General features: G+C 37.8%; 1 protein-coding gene and 2 long non-coding RNA genes across 13 annotated transcripts in view; 2 read left to right on the top strand and 1 right to left on the bottom strand.

Moving 5' to 3' along the window:
* Positions 1 to 22,584, bottom strand: part of kcnq2a (potassium voltage-gated channel, KQT-like subfamily, member 2a) — a 37,734-nt gene that overhangs the window by 5,438 nt on the left and 9,712 nt on the right. For 2 of the 11 annotated variants that reach the window (XM_028020742.1, XM_028020780.1), the window contains exons 2-15: positions 16,417 to 16,507; positions 15,274 to 15,400; positions 14,921 to 15,096; positions 12,482 to 12,607; positions 12,136 to 12,246; positions 11,583 to 11,678; positions 11,393 to 11,487; positions 10,818 to 10,877; positions 9,947 to 9,976; positions 8,157 to 8,210; positions 7,201 to 7,370; positions 2,129 to 2,176; positions 1,848 to 1,865; positions 937 to 1,042 (exon numbers count right to left, since the gene is read on the bottom strand). In XM_028020742.1, the coding sequence (XP_027876543.1) occupies positions 937 to 1,042; positions 1,848 to 1,865; positions 2,129 to 2,176; positions 7,201 to 7,370; positions 8,157 to 8,210; positions 9,947 to 9,976; positions 10,818 to 10,877; positions 11,393 to 11,487; positions 11,583 to 11,678; positions 12,136 to 12,246; positions 12,482 to 12,607; positions 14,921 to 15,096; positions 15,274 to 15,400; positions 16,417 to 16,507 (1,308 nt within the window). Of the gene's footprint in view, positions 1 to 936; positions 1,043 to 1,847; positions 1,866 to 2,128; positions 2,177 to 7,200; positions 7,371 to 7,432; positions 9,977 to 10,817; positions 10,878 to 11,388; positions 11,488 to 11,582; positions 11,679 to 12,135; positions 12,247 to 12,481; positions 12,608 to 14,920; positions 15,097 to 15,273; positions 15,401 to 16,416; positions 16,508 to 22,584 lie in introns of those variants that run through there. The other 9 variants (XM_028020752.1, XM_028020762.1, XM_028020770.1 and 6 more) reach the window with 9 other exon arrangements.
* LOC114146611 (uncharacterized) lies at positions 2,898 to 7,144 on the top strand. The gene is made up of 3 exons (XR_003595927.1): positions 2,898 to 4,780; positions 5,904 to 5,970; positions 6,220 to 7,144. It is a non-coding gene; the product is annotated as an uncharacterized LOC114146611 (long non-coding RNA).
* Positions 22,010 to 22,370, top strand: LOC114146600 (uncharacterized). The gene is made up of 2 exons (XR_003595924.1): positions 22,010 to 22,120; positions 22,318 to 22,370. It is a non-coding gene; the product is annotated as an uncharacterized LOC114146600 (long non-coding RNA).

Below are 22,584 nucleotides of genomic sequence, written 5' to 3'. Positions count from 1 at the left end.
GTATCAATTAATCACATACATCTTAACACGTAAACATTTTAAATTAAATTAATCACATTTATTTTTATGTACAAAAGTGAAGAGCCAGAACCCTTGCATTCGCTTGTTTCTAGTATGCCCGTAAATCTGTCGTACAAGACATCCGCAGACAACATGGATGGAAAACAAAGCCGCTTTGCTTGCCTCACTGTGGTTAATTTTTGCTTGAAAAGACAATCTGATGGAACGCTGAAGAAGACTGTTACTGTGTACAAGTTCTACTAAAAGGAGCTGGCCCACAAAACTATTCAAGCATAAAATACTCAATACTTCATGTTGAAGCAGCACAAACGTCCCCAGCACTAATGTCAGCATCGACAGCACACATTTCTAAAGAAGTACTTTTTCAAAGAAGTTGCATGAATGATCAAACTTCCTGAAATCTGAATGGGTACAACAGAACTAATTTGATGGCTAAATAACCTAAATATAACAGATTAAAAACAATGAACATCTTTGTTGTTTTATTCATATGTCTGTTTATTCAATAAAGTGAAAACATTGCTTACTTTGTCAATATATGGTTTTTGATTAAAATGCAATTAATTGCTGATTAATGAATTACAGATCCTGCTATTAACTCAATAAAATTTTTTTGATCTAATCCCACCACAACTATTATTAGATAGATAGATAGATAGATAGATAGATAGATAGATAGATAGATAGATAGATAGATAGATAGATAGATAGATAGATAGATAGATAGATAGATAGATAGATAGATAGATAGATAGATAGATAGATAGATAGATAGATAGATAGATAGCATTTATTGTCATTGAACAGAATTCAACGAAATTTCCATTGCAGCTCCCGAGCAATGGAACACAGCAATTAGCCTGTTTTGTTAGCAGTTAAAAGTCTAGATAAAATGCTAAGGAAAGAGATCCTTACCAAATAGCCCTAATAGTAACTTTGAGTCCTGGAGGTAATTCCTGGGTGAAAAACTCACAGTGGCAGCTCTTATCATCACCGATTTCCTCTCCGGGGAGGCTCGCCTCTGGAAAGCAAAGACAAACAGAGGGAATATTTTTACCTTTTCTTGCATGTGGACTACGAGCAACAGAAGCAAAGCGTGGCTCTTGCTTTTATCCTTAGCCCTACAGGTTACACTTTGGTGTTAAGCCAGTTAGCCTGCTGTAAATGCAATGCGCGAGCTTTGAGGAGAACCACAGTGTAAATGATCATGTGGAGCAGAATTGAAGGATAGAGCTGGAGTGATAAAGGAAGCTACTGAGACCTTTAATGACATGTACTCTCTTCCCACCACCAACTATTGGATTAGCATAATCAGCATTGGATTTCACATGTTTAGCTTAGCCACTGGGATAAGCTAAACATGCTAAAGGTGTCATAAAGGTGTCAAGACCTAACTGCAGAAATAAGCTGAAACTTTTGTGGTGAAAATGGGTCATTTTTCATGCAAAATAAACCTGGATTTTTGACTACAAATCTGTGTGAGTTTGTCTTAATGCTTGACTTGAACCCTCTGTTAGCTTATTTTCCGTTTGCTGTGGGGGTTGGGGGGAGAACAAGCTTCATAAATGTGTGTTTTTCAATATTGAGTAGAGGTATTAAAATCATACCATGCTTTCAGATATACTCATGCTTTACAACCTACAGTGAAAACAAGGAGAAAATAAACATAATAGAAAATTATAGAGGGGTTCATGTCAAGTCAACAAATTTCAGCATGCAGTTTTCTCAGAAACAGGTAAAGCCAATTTTTTTCTTGTTGTTTTTATATATATATATATAGTTTCTCTGTAAAAGCCAACCAATAAAAAATACTTCCAATATCTTACTTATTAAACCTTCAATTGCTGCAAAGAGAAAAAGAGGAGAGACATGAGGGGAAAAGATTTGTTATGGATTCTGTAGTTGGATGACAATGGTAGACAAATCTGTTGTAAACATGGATGCATGTGGATCCACTAAATAGTTTCTGCTTCAGGTTTAAATTGCCTCTTCTGTCTTATGGCGACCAACTGGTTGGTATAAATTTACAAAACATTGCATACTAAAGAAACGTACAGATTAAATCAGAGGTAAAAACTCAAGCCATTTTCATGGTGACTTGTCTAACCTGGAGAACTCTTCAGTCCAAAGTCTTCATCCTGCATTTCAATCAGCACTTTAACAAGTCATGAGGTGAAAGAAGAAAACATACAGCTGATGAGAGTTGGTTCAAACTGTTCAACAGAAAACGTAAAGAGATGATGAAGAAACTTTCTAGATTTGTGTCGTGGATGATGCATGGATGTAAAGTGTAGCAAACAGCCATTTTAGTCTTTAACCTGGAAAACATTTTTCTGAAGCTGTGAATTTTGAAAAATTATAGACCATCATAATATAATTAATATTTTATGTCTAATTTAAAGGAAGATTACTTTTTCTAATGGGGTTTCAGATCTAAACAGACAGAATAATATAATCCATTAGCCGTGTCCACAGCTTCCTGGTTTGAGCAGGTAAAACAATGAACTGTTGTTAACTCTGATATGGCTGAACTCTCAGGGCGGAAAGGCCAGTGGGGTGGCATGAGTGCTCAAGTGAAAAAATTAAATACATTAAAATGACAAATTTTCTCAATAGTTTTTCTGCATGTCCATTCAATAGTTTCGTGAGTTTTACAATGTAACATATACATATACAGTGATGTAAAAAAACCATAAGTATTCATGTTTTAACATGCCAGTTTAGTACGACTTTGGTATACTTCAATCAAGAAAAATTAATCCAAATGTATGAGTTTTTATTATTATTATTCAGTCATTAATAAACAATAAACTTTTTATTTTAAAAATAATAATATAGTTCTATTATGTTCAAGAAAAGACAAAAAGTAGAATTTTTTTCCAGCTAGATCAACAAATGATGCAACAATAGAACCACGTGAAAAGGTCAATGTTAATGTTTAGAAAGTTTTTAATAACAATGTGCCCATTTCTCAAGAATAAACTAATTTAGATCAGTTTGGAGTTGATATTTAGACAGCAGGCTCCTCTGGGCGCGGTGCCCTGCATGTTTTAGACATTTCTCTGCTCCTGATTCAGCCTGTTAATCTGCCATCAGTAGATTCAGGTGAGCTGAAGCAGAGAAACATGTCAAATAGAGGAGGTCAGGTCCAGTGGACCCACTGCCATGCTGCTACTTTTAGAAACATTTCTTCTCCAACACACCTGAATCAAATGAATGGCTCGTTACCACGCCTCTGTCTTTGGCCTTATTAAGGTAATAATAACTTAATAATGTTTCACACATAACTGTTTTTGTTGTTACTGTTGGCTATAAGAAAATGACAGAAAAAAATTAGTTGGTAAGAAAACAAATGCATTTTATTGAATGTTGCATTCAATATTTACTGAAAATGAAGACAAGGATGTAGTTTGCAGATTTATGACAAAATAATATTTGTTCCATTGGTGCCCTTCTGTTATGGATTTTCAAAGCAGATATTTCATCAAAACCAAGATAACTGTTAAAACTGAGATTTTCATTAAATTTATAGTTATTTTTATGTAATATTTGTCCAAAGCTGTGGAAGCGCCAAAGAGCCACATGAGGTCTGGAGCCGGCGTTGTCAACCATTGAGAACGATGAGATGAACCCACAACAATAACAGGAAGACTTTCATTACGTTCCTTGGTTTTCTTCACGGCTTTGGAGAGCAGAACAAGTCACCGTCCAGGAATATTCTCTTTCTTGTCTGACATACCTCACTTTTTGAAAAGGACTAAAAAAACGAATCTTACTCAGTTATGAAAACACTGAAACAGTGACTGCCACAGCATTGAACCAGACGTTCAGTTTAGTTGCTGTTTTTGATTTGAACTCTGAACTTGAGCCATTTTAGAAGATCTTTCATCTGGATAAGAAGGACTTTTATCTTTTATCTCACTCATATGCTTGGCTAGACTGAAATAGATTCTTATTAGACTGAACGGGATAAAACGGTCATGCTATGCCTTTATTTTCCTCAATGAAATAGATTATATTTTATTTTTCAATGATTAGATACAACCCTCTAAGTTTTGAACAACACATGGAGTCTGAGTGACCTGTTCTTTGTATTTGCTTTGCTAATTCTCACAGGTTTGCCAATCTGCTGTAGACGTTTTGATCTCGTTATTTCCAGCCACTGCATTTTGTTCTGTCTGCCTCTGTGTGCTAAGATGCACAATACCCCCAGAAGCATTAGACACCGCTCCAAATAATTGAATTGAAATGGTCTTAATACAATTCCAAGGGTATGCATTTAAAATAAAGCACCCAGGCATTGCTTCTACAAACATTTGGTTAAGAATGGCTCATGATCAGGAGTTCAGTGGACTTCAGCGTGTTTCCAGCATCCAGACGTTTCATCACTAACTACAATCCAAAGGGCAGTGATATTTTAGAGTGCACACTCCAGCTGCACTATAAAGCAATGAAAGGTGACCTGTGAAGTGACAAATCACACCTCTCTCTCCTTAGTAATTTTGAGCCTGGGTGAACCAGTTGTCAGGTAAATGTAACAACTTTAGAAAATGTGCTTTAATTTTTTATTATTATAATGTTTGAAATTTCACCAAATCCTGATTAACACTGAGGAATCCTATTTCTTTCTTATATTTTAAGAATATTATTATTTTACTTATTTTGATAAGCACTAGTACCTGTACTGTCACTTTAAGAGATTGTCTTATGACATCAGCACTGTACTACCTTCAGTTGGCGCTAGGCTGCCTGCGAAGAGGTAGGAAATTTTCTTTGCTTTTGTTTACTTTTGCGTTTTATGAAATATATAAAATAATTGTAAGTGCATGCAGCTGTGAATGTTAATTTGTTTTAACACATACAGAGGAGTATTCTTTTTGACAAGTTAAGAATTTTTTTCTTAAATGTTAGAGCAGATATTGTTGTTAGTTAGTCACAGGGTTTCTTACGGTGGCCGACAGGTGCAAATGCGCAGCAAAAGAGAAAACATGCAAACAAAAAAAAACACGCGCACAAATTAAATGCGGCAAGCAAAAAGCGAACAAAATGCAGCAAACAAAAAAGAAAACACCCCCGAATGAAATGCAGCAAACAAAAAGAGAGACGCAAACAAAAAAAGAAGACACCCCCGAATGAAATGCAGCAAACAAAAAAGAAAACACACCCGAATGAAATGCAGCAAACAAAAAAGAAAACACCCCCGAATGAAATGCAGCAAACAAAAAGTGTTGAAAACGGAAGTGCTCCAGACCACTAGGGGGAGTCAAAGAAAATCGAGACCGAGCTCAGAACGGTATGACTGACACAAAGTCTATCACGCTACCCATAAATTATTCTGTTATTCTATAATATTATAAAAGACGGCGTATCTTTTTATAATATAAGTACGTATAGTATTTATACGTACTAAATATAGTTATATAGTACGTATAACTATATTTCTGAAAAGAAATATAGTTATACGTACCTTTACTTTCTTTCAAATTTCTTTCTCTGAATCTTGCATCTGGTCCCATAGAAATGAATACTATTTTCTTTGACTCCCCCTAGTGGTCTGGAGCACTTCCGTTTTCAACACTTTTTGTTTGCTGCATTTCATTCGTGGGTGTTTTCTTTTTTGTTTGCGTCTCACTTTTTGTTTGCTGCATTTCATTCGGGGGTGTCTTCTTTTTTGTTTGCGTCTCACTTTTTGTTTGCTGCATTTCATTCGGGGGTGTCTTCTTTTTTGTTTGCGTCTCTCTTTTTGTTTGCTGCATTTTATTCGCTTTTTGCTTGCCGCATTTAATTTATGCGCGTGTTTTTTGTTTGTTTGCATGTTTTCTCTTTTGCTGCGCATTTGCACCTGTCGGCCACCGTAGTTTCTCCATGTGTTTGTCTGCTAGGGGAATTCCGACTCCTGTGAATGGAAGAGCTGCATCTTAAAGGGCATTTTTATTTCTATTTGTGCAGGTATGTGTATTTGGTTCTGTTCTACAATGTTTAAGCTGGTTGTATTTAGGGAACAAAACATCTGATTCAGAGTTTTTTATTTTTATTTTACAAGAAATCTACCTTTTTTATTATTGTGGATTTATTTATGAGAACAATAGTACTGTACTAGCTTGAGTTGGCGCTAGGCTGCCTGAGAAGAGGGGAATTCCAACCCCTGTGAATGGAAGAGCTGCATGTTAAAGGGCATTTTTATTTCTATTTGTGCAGGCCTCTGCCAGCAACCTGCATTAAAGAACAACGAACAACTCCTGTGGTCTGACTCCCTTCTCCATCTGAACACAACGCAGAACACATCAAGGTTAACCGACTGTATAAGAGTAGGATATCAGAAAAGAACACTAATAGTATACACCGGTTACATAAACAACATAACCCTGAATGCAATGTGTCAAGTGCAACATTAGGTGCAGAGAGGAGCGTAATGAGGGGCTGTTTTCAGAGGTTGGTTTTACTGCTTGGTTCCATTACAAGGAGCAATTTTAATATTTCATCACAGTCATTTTAGACAGTTTCATGACTCTTAAGACAGGGCCGGGATGGACTTTCCTGTTTCAATATGAGTCATTGCACCAAAGGAGCATCTGAATGGGTTTGGTGTTGTCTGGCCTCCATATGTTCTTCACCTGAACCAGTTCCTCCAACATCAGTAGCTGCGTTTCCATTGACCATGAAACTGGGCAAACTGAAATTCTGAAAATATATTTGCTTTGTGGGAACACGGCAATAAATTTTTTTTGATAAAACGTTTTTCAGTAAGATCAAAACACTTTCTTCGTATCACAATGCACGCGATCAACAGCCGGATGTACTACTGGGGAAAACCATGAAGAAGAAGACAACAGGAAGCGACCATTTGTTTTTGTTTTTCAGACAGTGTGCAGCCGGCTCCACCAGCTCTCACAGCAGCTGCATGGTTCATAAAATGTTGTGTGTCTGGAAAATCACCAGTTTCTGCAAATTCAAATTCTATTGAAGCAGAATTACCATTTCAAACAAACAGACCATATATTTTGTAAACCTACAGTTTATTGTCTCATAATGACATGAGATCGATCACATTTAAAAGATAAAAAGTACCAATAACTTTTTGTCCCCTGATCTAAATAAAAATCACTGAAAATCATGCATGCTATCTTCATCTCAGCTGCACTCTTTGTTATTCAGTTTTACTGCATTTTGTTTTCTTACCATCTGAGTTTTGGCGAGAGGCGCCACCCCGGACTCTGCTCCAGCTTTTGGTGCCTTTGCTCGGGCTGGCTTCAGCGCCGTCTTCTGCCCCCGGAGAGGGGGCTTTTCCCTTAATCACGGGGGCTTTGGAAGGACTGGGAAACACCTTGTCCTTCAGACTGGCTTTCCGACTACACAGAGCAAGTAACAAGAAGGAATATTCAATGAATGTGACTGATTTATTGCTGTACATCATGCCCAAATAAAATCATATAAAATGTATTTATCTTTGTTGTTCTTTGCAAAACCTTTGATAAATTAGCACTTGCGATAATTTTTCTTACCTCAGAAGAAACTCAAAAAGGCCAAAGTCCTACAGCAGAAGGAGCCATGTCCACATACGAGCATAGTGGAGCATTGAGTGGGTCAGGCAAGAAAGCTACAAGCGGGCATGCATGTGAAGCAAAGTTGCAGCTGTGGTCTCACTCTATGCAAAAAAAAAAAATTAACACTAATCATGCAAAAAATAAATCACCCTGATACTGTATGCTCTGTCAGATACTCTGGAGCTGTTAGGCACTCAGCAGTGTGCAGCTGCCTGCTGAACAGAGTTTCACAAGGGCTGATCTGGCAAAAAAAAAGGCAGCAAGCAAATTAACTGCATAAAGACATTACTAAACAAAACCATAAATCAACAGTGGTAGGGATCTAAACAGGGTGAATATGTGCATGTCCTCTGAGGGGGAAGAAACACGTGAAAGGCTGAGGGAGAGTAGCTTTTGGTTCTTATGTACAGATCGCTGACAGAACTTCTACCTCCTTATAATCATCTAGTCCAATCTTAACCTAAAAGCACGTGTACTCATTGAGCCATCTCGGTTTAGCTTTAGTTCAAAGAAAGAAGGAAACAAGGTGGGGAATGAAGGAAACACAAGAACTTGCAGTGCAGCTTGTTAGTATCTGTGCAGCAACTATACCTAAGAGTTCTTGGGCAGCACCCACAAAGTCTGTCTTTGTGTGCATTTTCACTACTGGAGTGGTGGGCAGTAGAGGAGACACAAAAAGATACAACAGCAGTGGAGACAGTCACAAAAACACCAGAGTGTGCCATAATATGATGTCAGTAACACTTTACTATAACCACAGTGTAAAATTCAATTTAATTTACTATCCCTTTTGAAATGATTTTCATTATGTTTTTTTTTTAATTACGTTAGAGTATTCAACAAAATTGGAATTATCTAACTAAGGGGTTAGCTATGATAAAGTGTTACTACATCGTCAATTATTTCACATGTTTTCTTGACCAAAAACAGTGATGTACAGTTCAAGCGCAGCTCTTAAAGTGATCCAAAGAAATAGTGCTGAGGCAATGCTGGAAGCTGGAGGGGTGGGGTCAAAGAGCAGCTTCTTTGTGAATATTTAGGGTGGCCAGGTGCCCCTCTTATGTGAGCCTGAAAAACAGTTTAATACCTTCTCATACAATTTCAGAAATGATCAACATTTTCCACCTATCAGAAGCAACGCAGCAGGACGACACTTACAAAAGGAAATTTATTGAGGGGTGTCAGATTGTAGAGCACTACATACATATACTGTACATGCCACACGTTCTGGTTTTTGTTTGCTAATGGGTTTTTTTTAAATAAAGTGTTTTGCACCCACTCATAAAGGGAGATGATGAACTGTATTCACATGAAGAAGATGAGATTTTAGCGATGTTATTAAATTAGCTTATTAAATGTTATTAAATCTGATCAGAGATTTCAGAAACCAACCAACTCTATTTTACATAATTTGTAATCACTGTGGAATATTTTGTCCTCGGGTTCTGAATACATAAAAATTGAAGTTACTGGGAAGTTACCATTGGATTAAGAATCTCTTTTTCAAGGCCGAGCATAGCAAAGTAGATTTTTAGTTTAGCTTTAAGTTAAAAATCAAATGCTAATTGCAGTGTTGCTAGCAGCTAGTCTGTAACCATATTCTAATAGGGATCAAAAATCATTTGTATCTTGTCTTTCGCTGGTTTTATTTTATCAAGATCAAAAAGTTTGAAGTGGTGGGAACTTCTTCTGTGTTTTGGTAACAAACTCTTGTGAACTAGCTAAGAAGCTAGCTGACAACAACCAGAGGTCTTTACTAGTCGACTCTTCCTAAAAACGGAGACATCTGCTTCCTCTCTTCAAAATAAGTCGTAAACATGTAGATTCAACAAGGTGCCAAGCAGACAGAAGTGACAGCCGTATCCGCAGCCCAATAAAAGGAGCTCAGTATTATTTTCAAACTACAGATAAAAATGTATTACCAGTGATGCCATTTGTCTGTAACTGACAACACAACTGCTACTTCAGCGTAGCAGCTGAAGTCATTGCCAAACTGCAACACACTATGGCACTATTATACAAATTTTTCTCAGACTTTCCTTGCCTTGCCTTGCTTACGCATCATACACAAAGTCTCACAGAGAGTTCGTCGGGATCTGGTCACCCTGTGAATATCTCATAAAGCTGTGAGAGGCCAGAGTGAGCTGATCTTTGAGCGAGAGAGCAAATGCAGCAAGACCATTCTTGAAGGAGGCACTTTTATCGCTCAGCCACGATCATGTCCGACACACACACACACCCTACACACACACACACATACACGAAGATATACTTCGCACACTCTCCCCCAAGAAGAGTGCCTCAGCAGCATCTAAGAGCCAAGTTGAAGTGAAGCCAAAGGAAGGTGAAAGATGAGAATAAAAAGGAATCATTTCACAGACCTGGGTGAGGTTTCTGCCTGAGAATCTTTCCTGTAAGGAGAAAAAAGGCACAAACTATCAGTTGCAGCTTCTCTGTGTTAGTAAATGATTGATCAGCATCGCTCCATGATGTTAGGGTGGAGATTCTTTAGAACTACAAATGAAAAAACAAATGAAGAGGACATAAATTATTGGACCAGGAAAATTTTATCTCCTGCAGTAACAGCACAACATGTGAATCTGCAAGAATTTTTTTAAATGAAAAAAACATCTTTGTTTACAAATATAAAGAAAAAACAAAACGTGAAATAAAGTGTGCCAGGAGTACAACATTCATATCTACTTACAGCATATTGGTTTGTATTCTTGGAAAAAGTGAATAAGTATAGTCTGATGTAGTTAACCAAAACTATAAAAAATGGGTGATGATGACAGAAATTTACATTTGTAAACATGAAATTCACCAAATATCATAATTAGATTAATTGCCAGTCATCCAGCTGCATTCATATTCTTTCCATGAAAACCAAAAATAATATGCCCATACCTTAGTGAAAATTTTATATCAGTATTACAAATAATAAAGTAATTATTTTCAAAATGTTCCAGAGTAAATGATGTCTCCTATGAAACACATGCCAACCAGCAGGGGGCAGCAGTAGCTGCATGAGTTTTACCAGTTACACATTCACTGACACACAGGTGAAATGCTTAAACACATTCACATACTGTGGCACAGCTAGTAGCACTGTTGCCTAGCAAGAAGAAGGTTGTGAGTTTGAATCCCAGCCTGCGTTTACCGCATGGAGTTAACATGTTGTGTCATGCATGTTCACAGTCCAGAAACATGACTGGCAGGTTAACATATATTATACATAAATCATATTCCTACCTGAATGACTTTCCCTTCAGATTCCTTAGCAGGTCCAGTTGATTTAGCGGTGGGATGATTCTAGGAACACAGAAATAGGATTGCATCTGTGAGGATGGTTTAACCAATTTAAAATGGTTAAAGCTTGCCTTCAGGGTCCTTTCAAGCTTATCACATCAAATCTGCCGTCTAACCGTCACCCTTTCACCTCAAATTCCGATTTAAGGTGAGAAACAGCACAAAATATTTCCAACACACCTTGAAAGTCACAAATCTGTTGTGTGAAAGTGAAGCTAAATGCTTTTTCTTTTTTTTGCTGAGTCATTGCAGCACTGGACATCGAATTAATTTCTCAAAGTGGCTGTAGGGAGAATCGTCTTTTAAAATGTCTTTCAGACAGATATCTCTGCCAAGGCTCCGCTGGGAGAACAGGCAGCCACACCTGATCCCACAGAAAGACTCTGGATGGGAAAAGGATAGTCTGCGTTCTACCGTGCTTACAACACCAATAATTGTAGCAGAATGTGATACAGTAAAACAATAGGATTTTCAGAAAACGCTGAGTAAGCAAGCTGCGCTTGTAAGCCATCTCTTACCTGTACATGGGAACAGCGACAGTCTGCTCGTAAAAATCCCAAGTGCACAGCAGATCTGTACGGGAGAGGTTAGTGGCATAAAACCTCCAGGCAGCCTGCAGTGAAACAGTTACTTTAGCGTTCAACCGAAAGCAGAAAACACCAAATTTGGTCTGAATATGTTGTGATGAAAATTTTCTTTGACAGATACTTGGATGAGGCCTGCTGCAGGGTTACGTCGCTTCTCAAAGTGTTTCTGCCTGTGCTGCTCCTGAACTTTGAGGGCGAAGCCAGAGCCCAGGATCCCCTAATCAGAAAAAGATAGAGTTTAATCTGAAAGAGGAAGAACGTTACACCCTGAAATAATCAGCTATACTCCTCAAAAACATGTCCGACCTTCAGTACCTAGTAAATTTAGTCACACAGTCTGTTTCAGTGTAATGAATCTAAATGAATTGGTTCTTTAAAGGTCAGAAGGTTTGAGAAGGAACACTAGTCAAGAAAAAGGGTCTATGTTGATAAAAAAAAACAAATAGAATGTAACTGAATACTAAAAATGTTGAAGTACTGGACTGAAATGAGTGAAACTGTAGGTGATTTACTCTGGGAAGAAATTTAACCTTCATGAAAGCACATTCAGAGAAATGCCCTTGACAGAACTTGATCTGCGGTCTTTAATGAAGACATAAAGCAGCAGCATCACATCAACAGGAACTCAGTCAGCGTTTGGGTTTAAAGCTTTCCCCACAAACCAACACACTCACAGCAGGAAGGGCAAAGAAAGCCACGCCTATCATGCTGAATGCAGCTCCCAGCAAGCGTCCATTCCACGTTTTAGGAACTTTATCACCGTAACCGATGGTGGTGAGTGTGACCTAAGAAAAAAGTAGAAATAAATTAGGAAAATACAAAAATATCAATCTAATTCAAGTATATTGATCAAGAGATCTCTTTGTAAAACATCATTCACATTTTTCTGTTTCAAAACATTTCTTTTCAGTTCCAATTTCTTTGTTTCAAACTTTTTTCAGTTTCAATTTCTTTTTTCTATTGAACAAACGTCATGGCCCCATTTAGCTCTATATTAACAACACAGTTATTCTGCCTTACCAGTCCCCACCACAGAGCATCAGCATACGTCTCAAACTCCTCATTGGACTCTTTTTCCACAGAATAGACCAAGAAGGAAGCCAGGATGAGGCACAGGAAACCAATATACCAGGCTGTGATGAGCTCCTGCAGGGGAAAACAGTACGGTGAGCATCAGGGGACATAAAGCAATAAAGTGGCATCAAGACAGGAGGCTATTGTCGACTGGTAAAACAATCAGCACATAATAATATTGGACACAATGATGTGAGCCCAAAGCCTTAAGTGGTGTTTCATAAATGTATTTATTTCCCTTGGTCACACACATCCTGCTTCAACTTGTCGCCTCCCGTAGGAACAGCAGCAGCGCCTGTTAGTGCAAGCCAACCATCTGGTTTGAAAGCACATAAATTACGTTTCCTCTCCACAGCAGAACTTTGTGTGTCAGAGTGAACACAAATGAATGCAGCGGCTTTTTGCTGTAAGAAAGTAAGAAAAGTTAAAAACTCAAAAGAAGTTCCAGTTACCAAGAGAAAAAGATTGTAAGTTTAATTCCAGATTTCTTCACCAGATGTAAATGCTCACACACAAGCTGAGCGTTTTCTTGCTGGAAGTCAGGAAACCAGATGGATTTATTATTTCCCAAATACAAGCTGATTAAATTATGTTTATTTCCATCTTATGTGTTTAAAAAGACTAAAAGAACATCACTACAAAACCAAATCTGCTGTTTTAAAATGATGAGATCATTTAACTGATAAACAATGTGAGCAAAAATATTTCCCTAATGAAATATTTCAATAATTCTCAGTAAAACAAGGTGTTATCCCAATATAGTGGACTGCCGCCACTGTTTCACAGTTCTGTATTTGGGAATTCACCAACAAGTTTCTGTAAAACGTGACTCCAAATTGTTTGGAGAAAACTTGCATATTCATAGTTGTTTTTGTAAAGTTTAAGAAAATACAGTTTAGGAAACTAAAATATCTTGGTGCAGTGCTGCTATTGGCTGGTGTTTACCAAGCAGCCAATCTATTCATTGGAGACTGATTGGCTGAACCTCAAAGAGAGGAGAAAAGGAAGACAGCAGGTATGTGCTAGCGCTAATGTATGTTACGGTATTTTGGTGTTTGAACCATTAAAATAGACAGTTGTAAGTATTTTTTGAAGGTAATCTCAAGTAATCATGGGTTAGCTATTCACAGACGTTTAGTTTAGTCCATAACTCCTCTGAATACCAGTTGCCCTCTTTATGTTGAGAAAATAAAATCAGTATTACTGTAAAATCAGAAAAAAACCCAATACGACAGGGTTCAAAGGAAACAGACTCCAGCAAAGGTCTAGTTACCTGAGCCACTATTTCCAGACAATGTGTTCATTTAACAAACTTTTTCTCAACATGATGACATAAATAAGTTGATGAGTATCTGGAGAAACGGCGTCTTATCTTCAAACACCCAAAACTACATTTGAAGAACATTCTTTGCTCAGCTTCTTTTGACTTCAATACAAAGTACATAAAAACAAACCCTGGCACTTACACTTACAGCTGCAGTATATAACATCTGTAAAAAAACATTTTTTCTACATATTTGTTGAAACTGTCACCATGTCGTGACAGTTTGTTACTCTGTAAGAAAAAGAAAAAAGAATAAAATAAAATCAAGCTCCTCAGCCTTCTCAAAGTGCTCACTGATCATACAACCAATCAGAGCCAGGAGGCAGGTCTTAGCACTGTTAATAGCAATCTCATGTGGCTGCTCATCTCCCCTCCCCTTTGTCATGAGTTGCGGGAGTTGTGGTGGAGGCAGACGCTGAGACCCAGGTAGGATGAATGATGGTGAATTTAATAAAGAAACAATAATCCAGGGAATCCAAAACACAAAGTCCAGACAGCACAAAGGAGCGGATGCAGAAGCTCACAAACAGTGACAACCGGTACTGGACAAACACGACGAGGACCCGACGAGGAACAAAGAACACAGGTGGGGTTAATTACACAGAGGGTAATGGAGGAGACAAGAAACACCTGGGAACAATCAAGGGGAGACAGGACAACACGGAGACTCAGAGACCAGAAACTCAAAATAAACACAGATAAGGAACAGATCCTGACACCCTTAGCCTCTTGCTCTCTGCTAAGCTGAAGCTAGCATAGTCTGTTGTGAATGCTAAGGGTAGTTAGCATGGCCAGTCATAACAGTGGATAAAGAGTTGTTTCTCCAACTTTAGGACATTGAGCAGCAAGTGCATGAGCATGATTGACAGCGCTAAGACCCTCCACCTGGATCTGATTGGTTGTTTTTGGTGCATTTCTTTAGATTGCAATAGCAGCTCAGGGAGGATGTTTTCACAGATTACCTGTCTCATAACAAACTGCCAGGACATGGTGACAGTTTTAACAAATACATAAAAAACATTTTATAAAGGTACGTACTGCAGCTGTAACATCTAGCTCACCTTACTGTGGGCATAAACAACAGATCCGAGGAGCTTCCAGGTGCCTCCACGGCGGTCCATCCGAAGCATACGCAGGATCTGCAGGAATCTCAAACTCCTGATGGCCGAGGTGGCAAAGACATTCCCCTGAGATCCGGCTGCCAGCACCGACACGGAGGCGATCAGCACCATTATGTCTGATGAGACAACCACAAGATGATATCTGTGTATAATAATTAATCCTCTTCTATAAAACAAAAGTCTATTGTGATTATTCTTCAAGGATTCATTGCGAGGAACATTGAAATAAAAAACCAAAAAGTCTGAGTTATGTTCAGGGTAAAATAATTGGCAAAACAAACTTGTTTCCTCACCTATGACACAGAAAGGCTTTCTGGCAAATTTTAACCTCCCCCTCCATCCTCTGTAGCGACAGCAACATCCAGCGGCCCATATCCGCACAATGTACTCAACTCCAAAAACCACAATGGTCACAATCTCCTGCAAAGCAAATGAAAACCAGGGAACAGCAGGAAGTCTGTAATGTGAATATGAAGATGACAAGAGAAATGAGCTTGTCTACCACACTGCTGTAGAGTTTAATGCTGAATCAGTTATTAAGTAATTATCAAAAGATTAGGAACAGTCTGAATTTATTTGCAATTTCTTAAAAAGTGTTAAGGAGGACAGTTTCCCAGGCTCATAAAATACAGAAATGTTTCATTTAAAAAGGGATTTATAGAGGATTTATTAAGCAAAATTCACATTTTGCATGTTTTTATATTTCAATTTTGGTCTCAACTGCTTCTAAAAACAGACCAAGAGCATTAAAAAAAAAAACATTAAGTCTTTCTTTTAGCAATAAGTTAATGTTTTTAATATCTGGAAAATGAGCAATTTCAAAAATCTCCCAATTGTTGAGTCACACTGTGCTGTTACCTAGCAACCCCAGCCGAGCCCTGCCTGTAACCTAACAACCCAAGCTGAGCTTCAGCACATTTGGTCAGCTGGTTTTACTGTTGTGTTCAATGGCTGCTGGAAAAGACAAATGTTCTGTTGTAGGTTTACCATTCACAAACCACTTGCTGCTCTTGTTGGTTAGTGCAGGACGCTCCACTTATGTTTTTCAAAGATGTACAATTGAGTTCAAAATAGGCAGAACTGAGCAGAGTAACATCTCCATATCTAACAATGATTTTGTGTAAAAAAAAAAATGAAATGAACATGTTTTATATAACTTATAGATATGTACATATACAGTATGTATACCTGTTCAATGGAACCATAATAGGTCACCTTTAACTAGTTTTTATGGTAAGACTTTACATCCATGATAAAGGTCTTATTCTTATTTAGGTTTCCTGCTGAGTGTCCATGAGATCAGATGACATAAGTTCTCATTCTATAATAGAGAACAGACTCAGAAGTGAGGGAGGGAGCAGCTTTTTACAGTATTTACAGCAATTAGACTTTGAAAGTTTCTGTAGCTAAGGGTCAAAACACAAAGCGGCACATACCAAGATGTACAAAGCGTTTTCTGAGTTGTCTTTATATTCTCTGATGGTGGCAAACACTGACAGGATAAGGCAGGAGAAGACCAAGAAGAAGCTGCAAAAGATGACAGAGAGAGGACTTTGTTAATTAGTTAGTTAAACCGCAGGAAGTACAGTTTGCTTCAACAAGGTGGCTAAAGGGATTTTCTACAAAACCTCACCAGAAACTCGTCAAATTAGAATGTACAAGAAAATATTAGCAATTTTAAAAAAAAAACTTTCTACCAAGAGATACAACACAAATTTCTAGAAGAAATTCCAGCATCAAAACCTTCACTGTTTTCAGTGAATGGTTTCTATTTTATAAATTAAACTCTAGGAGAGGATGTGATGATCATGTTTGAAAGGTTTGTTGAAAATCCAGTAAGTCACTAGTGTAAAATGAGACACCACTGCTGCTTTTGAGTTATGTAGTTAGCATGGCTCCAAAAGTAGTGTTTTCCTCATAAGGCCCTGTGACTGGATTGTTGTGCCATTAGTGTGGAAGAGTTTATTTTTGTCTTACACTTTCTGATATGAAACCTTTAGCTTTGTTCTCTGACTCTGCAAATATCTCCACTGATCAAATCAACTTAAAATGTTGCCTGATAGCCTGATAGTTTTTGAGATGGTATCATATTCATGTGAACAGTTCTAATAGCAACAATGTAGTTAGATATGCTGTCACTATTAGTCTGTAGGTAAAGAGTTAGTAAACCTCTAAGCTTTTGATGGTAATAAAGGTTGTTATGACAGTTCATTAAAACATTAAGGTTAAAATAGGCACCATGCATCTTCTGTAACATTAAAGGCAGAATATACAAAAATATAAAGGTACATTTAATTTATCAAACTTTATTCAGTCTATTTTAAGCTTTTCTTTCAACTTTAGCTGTTTTCTCAATTTTTTCAGTGCATTCCATGACATTATATCAACTAGGGTGAGCTTAAAAAATACAAAATAAATAAACATTTATCTACATTAGATGAACAGAATCTGAAATATATGAAACAGGGGAAAGCTTCAGCTAAGATATAAGACTGGACCTGTGAGGTGAAATCTTCTGATTATCTACTACAGTAGATAAGCTTTTATTTCCTTATTTTTGCTAAAATAATAATAATAAAATAAGGAAATATACTACTACTATAATATGTCTGTCAAACTGGGTCATTCAAGGTATTCTTATAAATTCAGCTAAAGAAATAGGCACAGTAAGCTTGGAAAAACAGCTATGCTTCACATAGCACTAGGAACAGGGAAAAAGACAGCCTGGCTTTTAGCACATAAAAAGCTTTTAATGTGTTAAAGATTATACACTTTATGTTTTTCCGTTACTTAAGTTACTCATTTATTTAGCTTCAATTGCATCTTTATGGAAGCTCGTTTCCGCCACTCTGTTAAAAAAAATAAAAAATTATCTCATAATAATGAGATAGTATCTCAAAATAATGAGATCATTTATTTTATTTTTTATCTCATTATAATTTTATAATTTATCTCATTATTATGAGATAATTATTTTTTTTTTAACAGAGTGGCGGAAACGGGCTTCCATACCATCTTCAAATGTGAGTATTAGCATTAGCACAGGATGCTAGCTGGGCTGGAGGATTTAGCATTTCAGCTCCATGGTAACTTGAGCAAGCAAGACCAAAAAATATTACAATAATGTATCTTAAGTAATCAATTTTGTTTCCAAAACATGTTATTTAAGAACACGTTTTTGGAAATGTGTCATCAGTATAGTAAGAATAATATAGTAAAGGTTTTTATCAGTACAGAAAATTCCAACTTTTTATGGATTTTTAAAGTTTCTGAATTATCAATGTGGGTGAAGCGAGATGAGCTGGTGTTGAAAATGGATTGATGAATAAAAATCTCATTAACATTAATGTCATTACAAGTTCAGTTTAGCTTAAGACACAGTAAATCCTAAGCCAACATTTCACATCATGTTTCAAACAAAAATGAACTTAAACAAAAAACACCTCATTCCTCCGTCCAGCTAAAAAATGCTGCAACAAATATGAATGTCCACTTGTTGTTCGGACCTCAGGAATGTGACGGCAGACCGGTTAGGATGAAGGGTTGCTGTTGTTGCTGAACAGTTTGCTTTTCCTTCTGGGCAGCACATGGAGAAACATTGATCTGTGGCGCTCAGCACAATGATGCCAAACAGCCTTATCACTACATTTAGACTGCAACAAACCCAGCAGGACTACATGGAGAAGGTTTCCACTGACCATGGAAACGTACAACAGTAGCGTGTGGTCAACTCATGACTCTCTCAGGGATTATTTCTGCATAAATGACACAGCAGTGATAACACAGAAATCCATCCATCCATCCATTTTCTGTGCACCCTTGTCCCTAATGGGGTCGGGAGGGTTGCTGGTGCCTATCTCCAGCTACGTTCCAGGCGGGAGGCGGGGTACACCCTGGACAGGTCGCCAGTCTGTCGCAGGGCAATAACACAGAAATGATTTAATAAAACCAGCGACTGACTGGTTTTATCTGTTAAAGGAAAATGAATTCCTTTTAAAGTATGGGTGGAAACCCCATGAGGGTCAGGGGGGTTTGTACCCCCCCCAATCTTAGAATAGAATTGTCTCCCCCCCCCCAAAATATCAAATACAGAAGGATATATCAGTTTTAATCCTCAACTTTTGCATTGAGAAAATGCTAATTTTGTGGAATTTTTAAAAATAAAATGACTAGATAATATAATAATCATTATTTTATTAGGACCAGCAGAGCAGCAGGACTTCATCCCAGTCAGGGCTAGAGCTCCTCACAGCCGACCTCTGTCCTGTGAAACATACACTAAGTCAAATCCTTGGCCTTTGGCAGCCAACATCTGTCTCATGTTTGCCCTCGCCTTTATTTCTTTCCTCAGTTCTTCTTCAGATCGCCAGCTCAGCAAAACGCAGAACTGGATCACGTCCTCAATCTGCCTCTCAGATTCATTAAACACAACGTGACTCTGCTGCCACTGATTAATCACAAACTGCAGTCTGAGTTCGCCTCCTCCTTACCGTCTGTTTCCATAATGTTCTTCCGCTGAGCTCTGATGAAGACCTGAGATAATTTGGTTTTGCTGAAGCTTCTCTCCCACTCAGCAATCAGGAAGGATATCAGAGCAGGAAACTGAACTGGAGAGATTTCAGATGCAAATATAGTCTTCAGATTTTTATGAATGGAATTTTTTTCAGTAAAAAAAGAAAATATTAAGGACAAGATTTAGATTCAGATTAAACTTTCTGACGGTGGATCAGTTTGTTTTCTCTTAAATAGGTTCTAATGAAGGGAAAATATGCATAAAAAGACATTTCCAGAGGAGAATCTGAGGAGAATTAGAATCCAGATTCTATTAAACTATAACTTTATGAACTTTAATGCATCAGCGTTAACAGCCATGACCTCTAACCTCTAACACAACCCATAGCTTTCTTTAGAAATAAATTCAGACAGTTTCAGTAAATGAACCTTAACAGAGCGAACAGTCATGGAGTTCAAAACAAACCGGCCAAGACAGAATCAGAGATGGCTGAAAATGTATAAACGCACAACAACAGATTTATTTACACATAGACACGCAAACGCCCCCCCCCCACACACACACACACAAAGCAACACAGATGATCTCATAACCCTCCATGTGGTGTCTGACAGCTCTGAGAGGGATCCAGACCCACATCTTTGGAATCAACAACAACACCAAAGATTTAATGGATTCTCTACTCCAGTGTGCAAACACGTTTTATACAACCAAATTTCTAATTAGTTGATCAAATTTAGTTTTTTGCACAGAAATGTACAAAAAAAAGAGCTAAGTACACTCACTGGACCAATAATCTGACAATCAAAGTTTAAAGGGAAACACGTCTACCCATTAGGTATAGTGTTTATTTGTCTTGTCTTTGGTTGGGCTACTGAAACGAACTTCATTGAGCTTGTATGATGACAATAAAACCTGATTCTGATTCTGACATAGAGGACGCCTCTGTGCAATACACATCATCGCCAGCAGGAGATGAGGCTTGACTGAGGAATGAGAAATATCCACCAAAATGGTTCCCACATAACCAAAAAACACAAACACACTAACTTATCCATAACTCTTGAAGCAGTTAGGTTTTAAAATGTTTTTTTTTCCCAGACCCAGATTTATAGATTTTTTCAACAGTTTTTAGAACATTCTGGAGATTTTAGGTTTTATCCTGTTTATGTTGAAGAAGTTTGGTTTCAGGTTAGAAAAAGCTTTTTCAGTGATTTTTCTTTTAGCAACGGACCTAAAATACATCAGTTCCATTTCAGATTATGTGACACTATAAAAGCATTCTAAGATTAACTAGTTTACAAAAATAAAATACAACATAAATTTGAAAAACTTTTGTTAAACTGTTGTTTAAAAACCACATTTGATTTCAGTTTCAGAGCTGCCTAAGCAACTGAGTTCTAAAAACAAATTTGTACATTTCAGAGGGGGAAAGTCACTAGATATCTCAGGAAACACAAGTATTTTTCAGTATCTACTGTAGAAATGAATAAAAACAAATTACACTTTTTCCAATGTGCTGGCAGTAATTCTTCCCAGCCAGCAGGTGGTGGTGTTTTCATGTTAAGTTTGTTATTGATAGTGATGGGATTTTCGGCTCCTTTTCGAGATGCGGCTCTAATGGCTCTTCTTACTGTGGAGAGCCGGCTCTTTCGGCTCCCAAACGGCTCCCCATATATATTTTTGACATTATTAATTAATTAATAGCTTAAACCTAATTTTATAATATTTTGTTTCATTATTGACATTGTTAAGCACTTATGATGAGTAAAAATGCCGCATAACAATGCTATAGCAATACCGATGCGTGTGATGTCCGCATGTGGCTGTGCAGGTTGTTTGTCGAGCCTGCACGATAGGAAATGTTGACTTTGCACAGTCTGCACTCTGCCCTGGAGCTTGATGTAGCATTAAAATGAGTCCAAATCTTGCTCCGTTTTCTGTCACTCATTTATTTTCACCTATTCAGTTCTCACACTGACTCCCCTTCTTTCTGTCGTGCTTCTTGACTGCCGAGTGAGTGTCTGTACATAAACACCTGCCGACGAACGCTATACAGCTTGGCCAATTGCCTGCCGTTTCCACAAAAAAGTGGAGATAAACTTTTTTTTCAGTGTTTTCCCGCCACATTATTAATTGAAACTATGTGTGATTGGTCAGATGTGTGGAGCACACGCTTGACATGAGGGCAGTGGACCGACCGAGGGAAAAAAAACTCTCCGCTCTAGCACTGGCAGAAGAGCTAAACGCGCAAGGAGAGGGAGAAGGGGAGGAGAGACAGCGAGGCACCGCAGGACAAAAAAAAAACGCCGCGGGGAAAACTATCGGCTCTGGCACTTGCAGAGCACAAGCACAACGACAGGGAGGCGTAGAGACAGCGATATACTGTAGAAAAAAACCCGGCTCCCAAATAGGATCCTAAAACGGCTCCCATTGTGGAGCCGGTTCCAATCGTTCACTTCAAAGAGCCGGCTCTTAGAGCCGGATCGTTCGCGACCGACACATCACTAGTTATTGAACAGTAGAATGAGTTCAGAAACACATGTATAATGGCTGACAGAGGCAGTTTATCAGTCTTCATTTAATCATTCTTCATCCTGTTTTGTTCTTTAGAGAAAGCACTGCTTGTAAGTATTTTGTGTTATTTTATTACATCTGAGACAACATTGAGCTATATTTGTGGGCATTTATGGTGTAAAAGGATGATGTTTGTAAGGCTGATTGTGACATGTTATTTACACAGTATTAAGCATTTGTGCCCTTACTATTTGCATGATTTGAATACGGTGGTATTCAAATTCATGTTTTTCATCTTTATTTGTAGTTTCACTCTTTTGGCAATTGAAAGCAACGTCAATTAAAGGGACATACGCCTGACAATCGTCTGAGAGTTTATCTATTTGCACAACTGTTACTTGGAAACACAGTGGGGGCAGAACAGTGAAAAAGCACAGATCTACACAACAAGCAGTGAATGTTTACGTCGAAGATCTACTATATAAACTAAAGATGTCTCAAGAAGCTGGAAAGGCTTCGTCAACTCGCTCCAGCAAGACACACCTGTCAAATTCAAGTAAGTCGTCTGCAAGCA

This window comes from Xiphophorus couchianus, chromosome 1, assembly GCF_001444195.1.
Source record: "Xiphophorus couchianus chromosome 1, X_couchianus-1.0, whole genome shotgun sequence".
In the NCBI taxonomy this organism is placed as follows: domain Eukaryota; kingdom Metazoa; phylum Chordata; class Actinopteri; order Cyprinodontiformes; family Poeciliidae; genus Xiphophorus; species Xiphophorus couchianus.
Note: the sequence above shows the minus strand (reverse complement) of the source record. Positions and strands in the feature narration are given on the sequence as shown.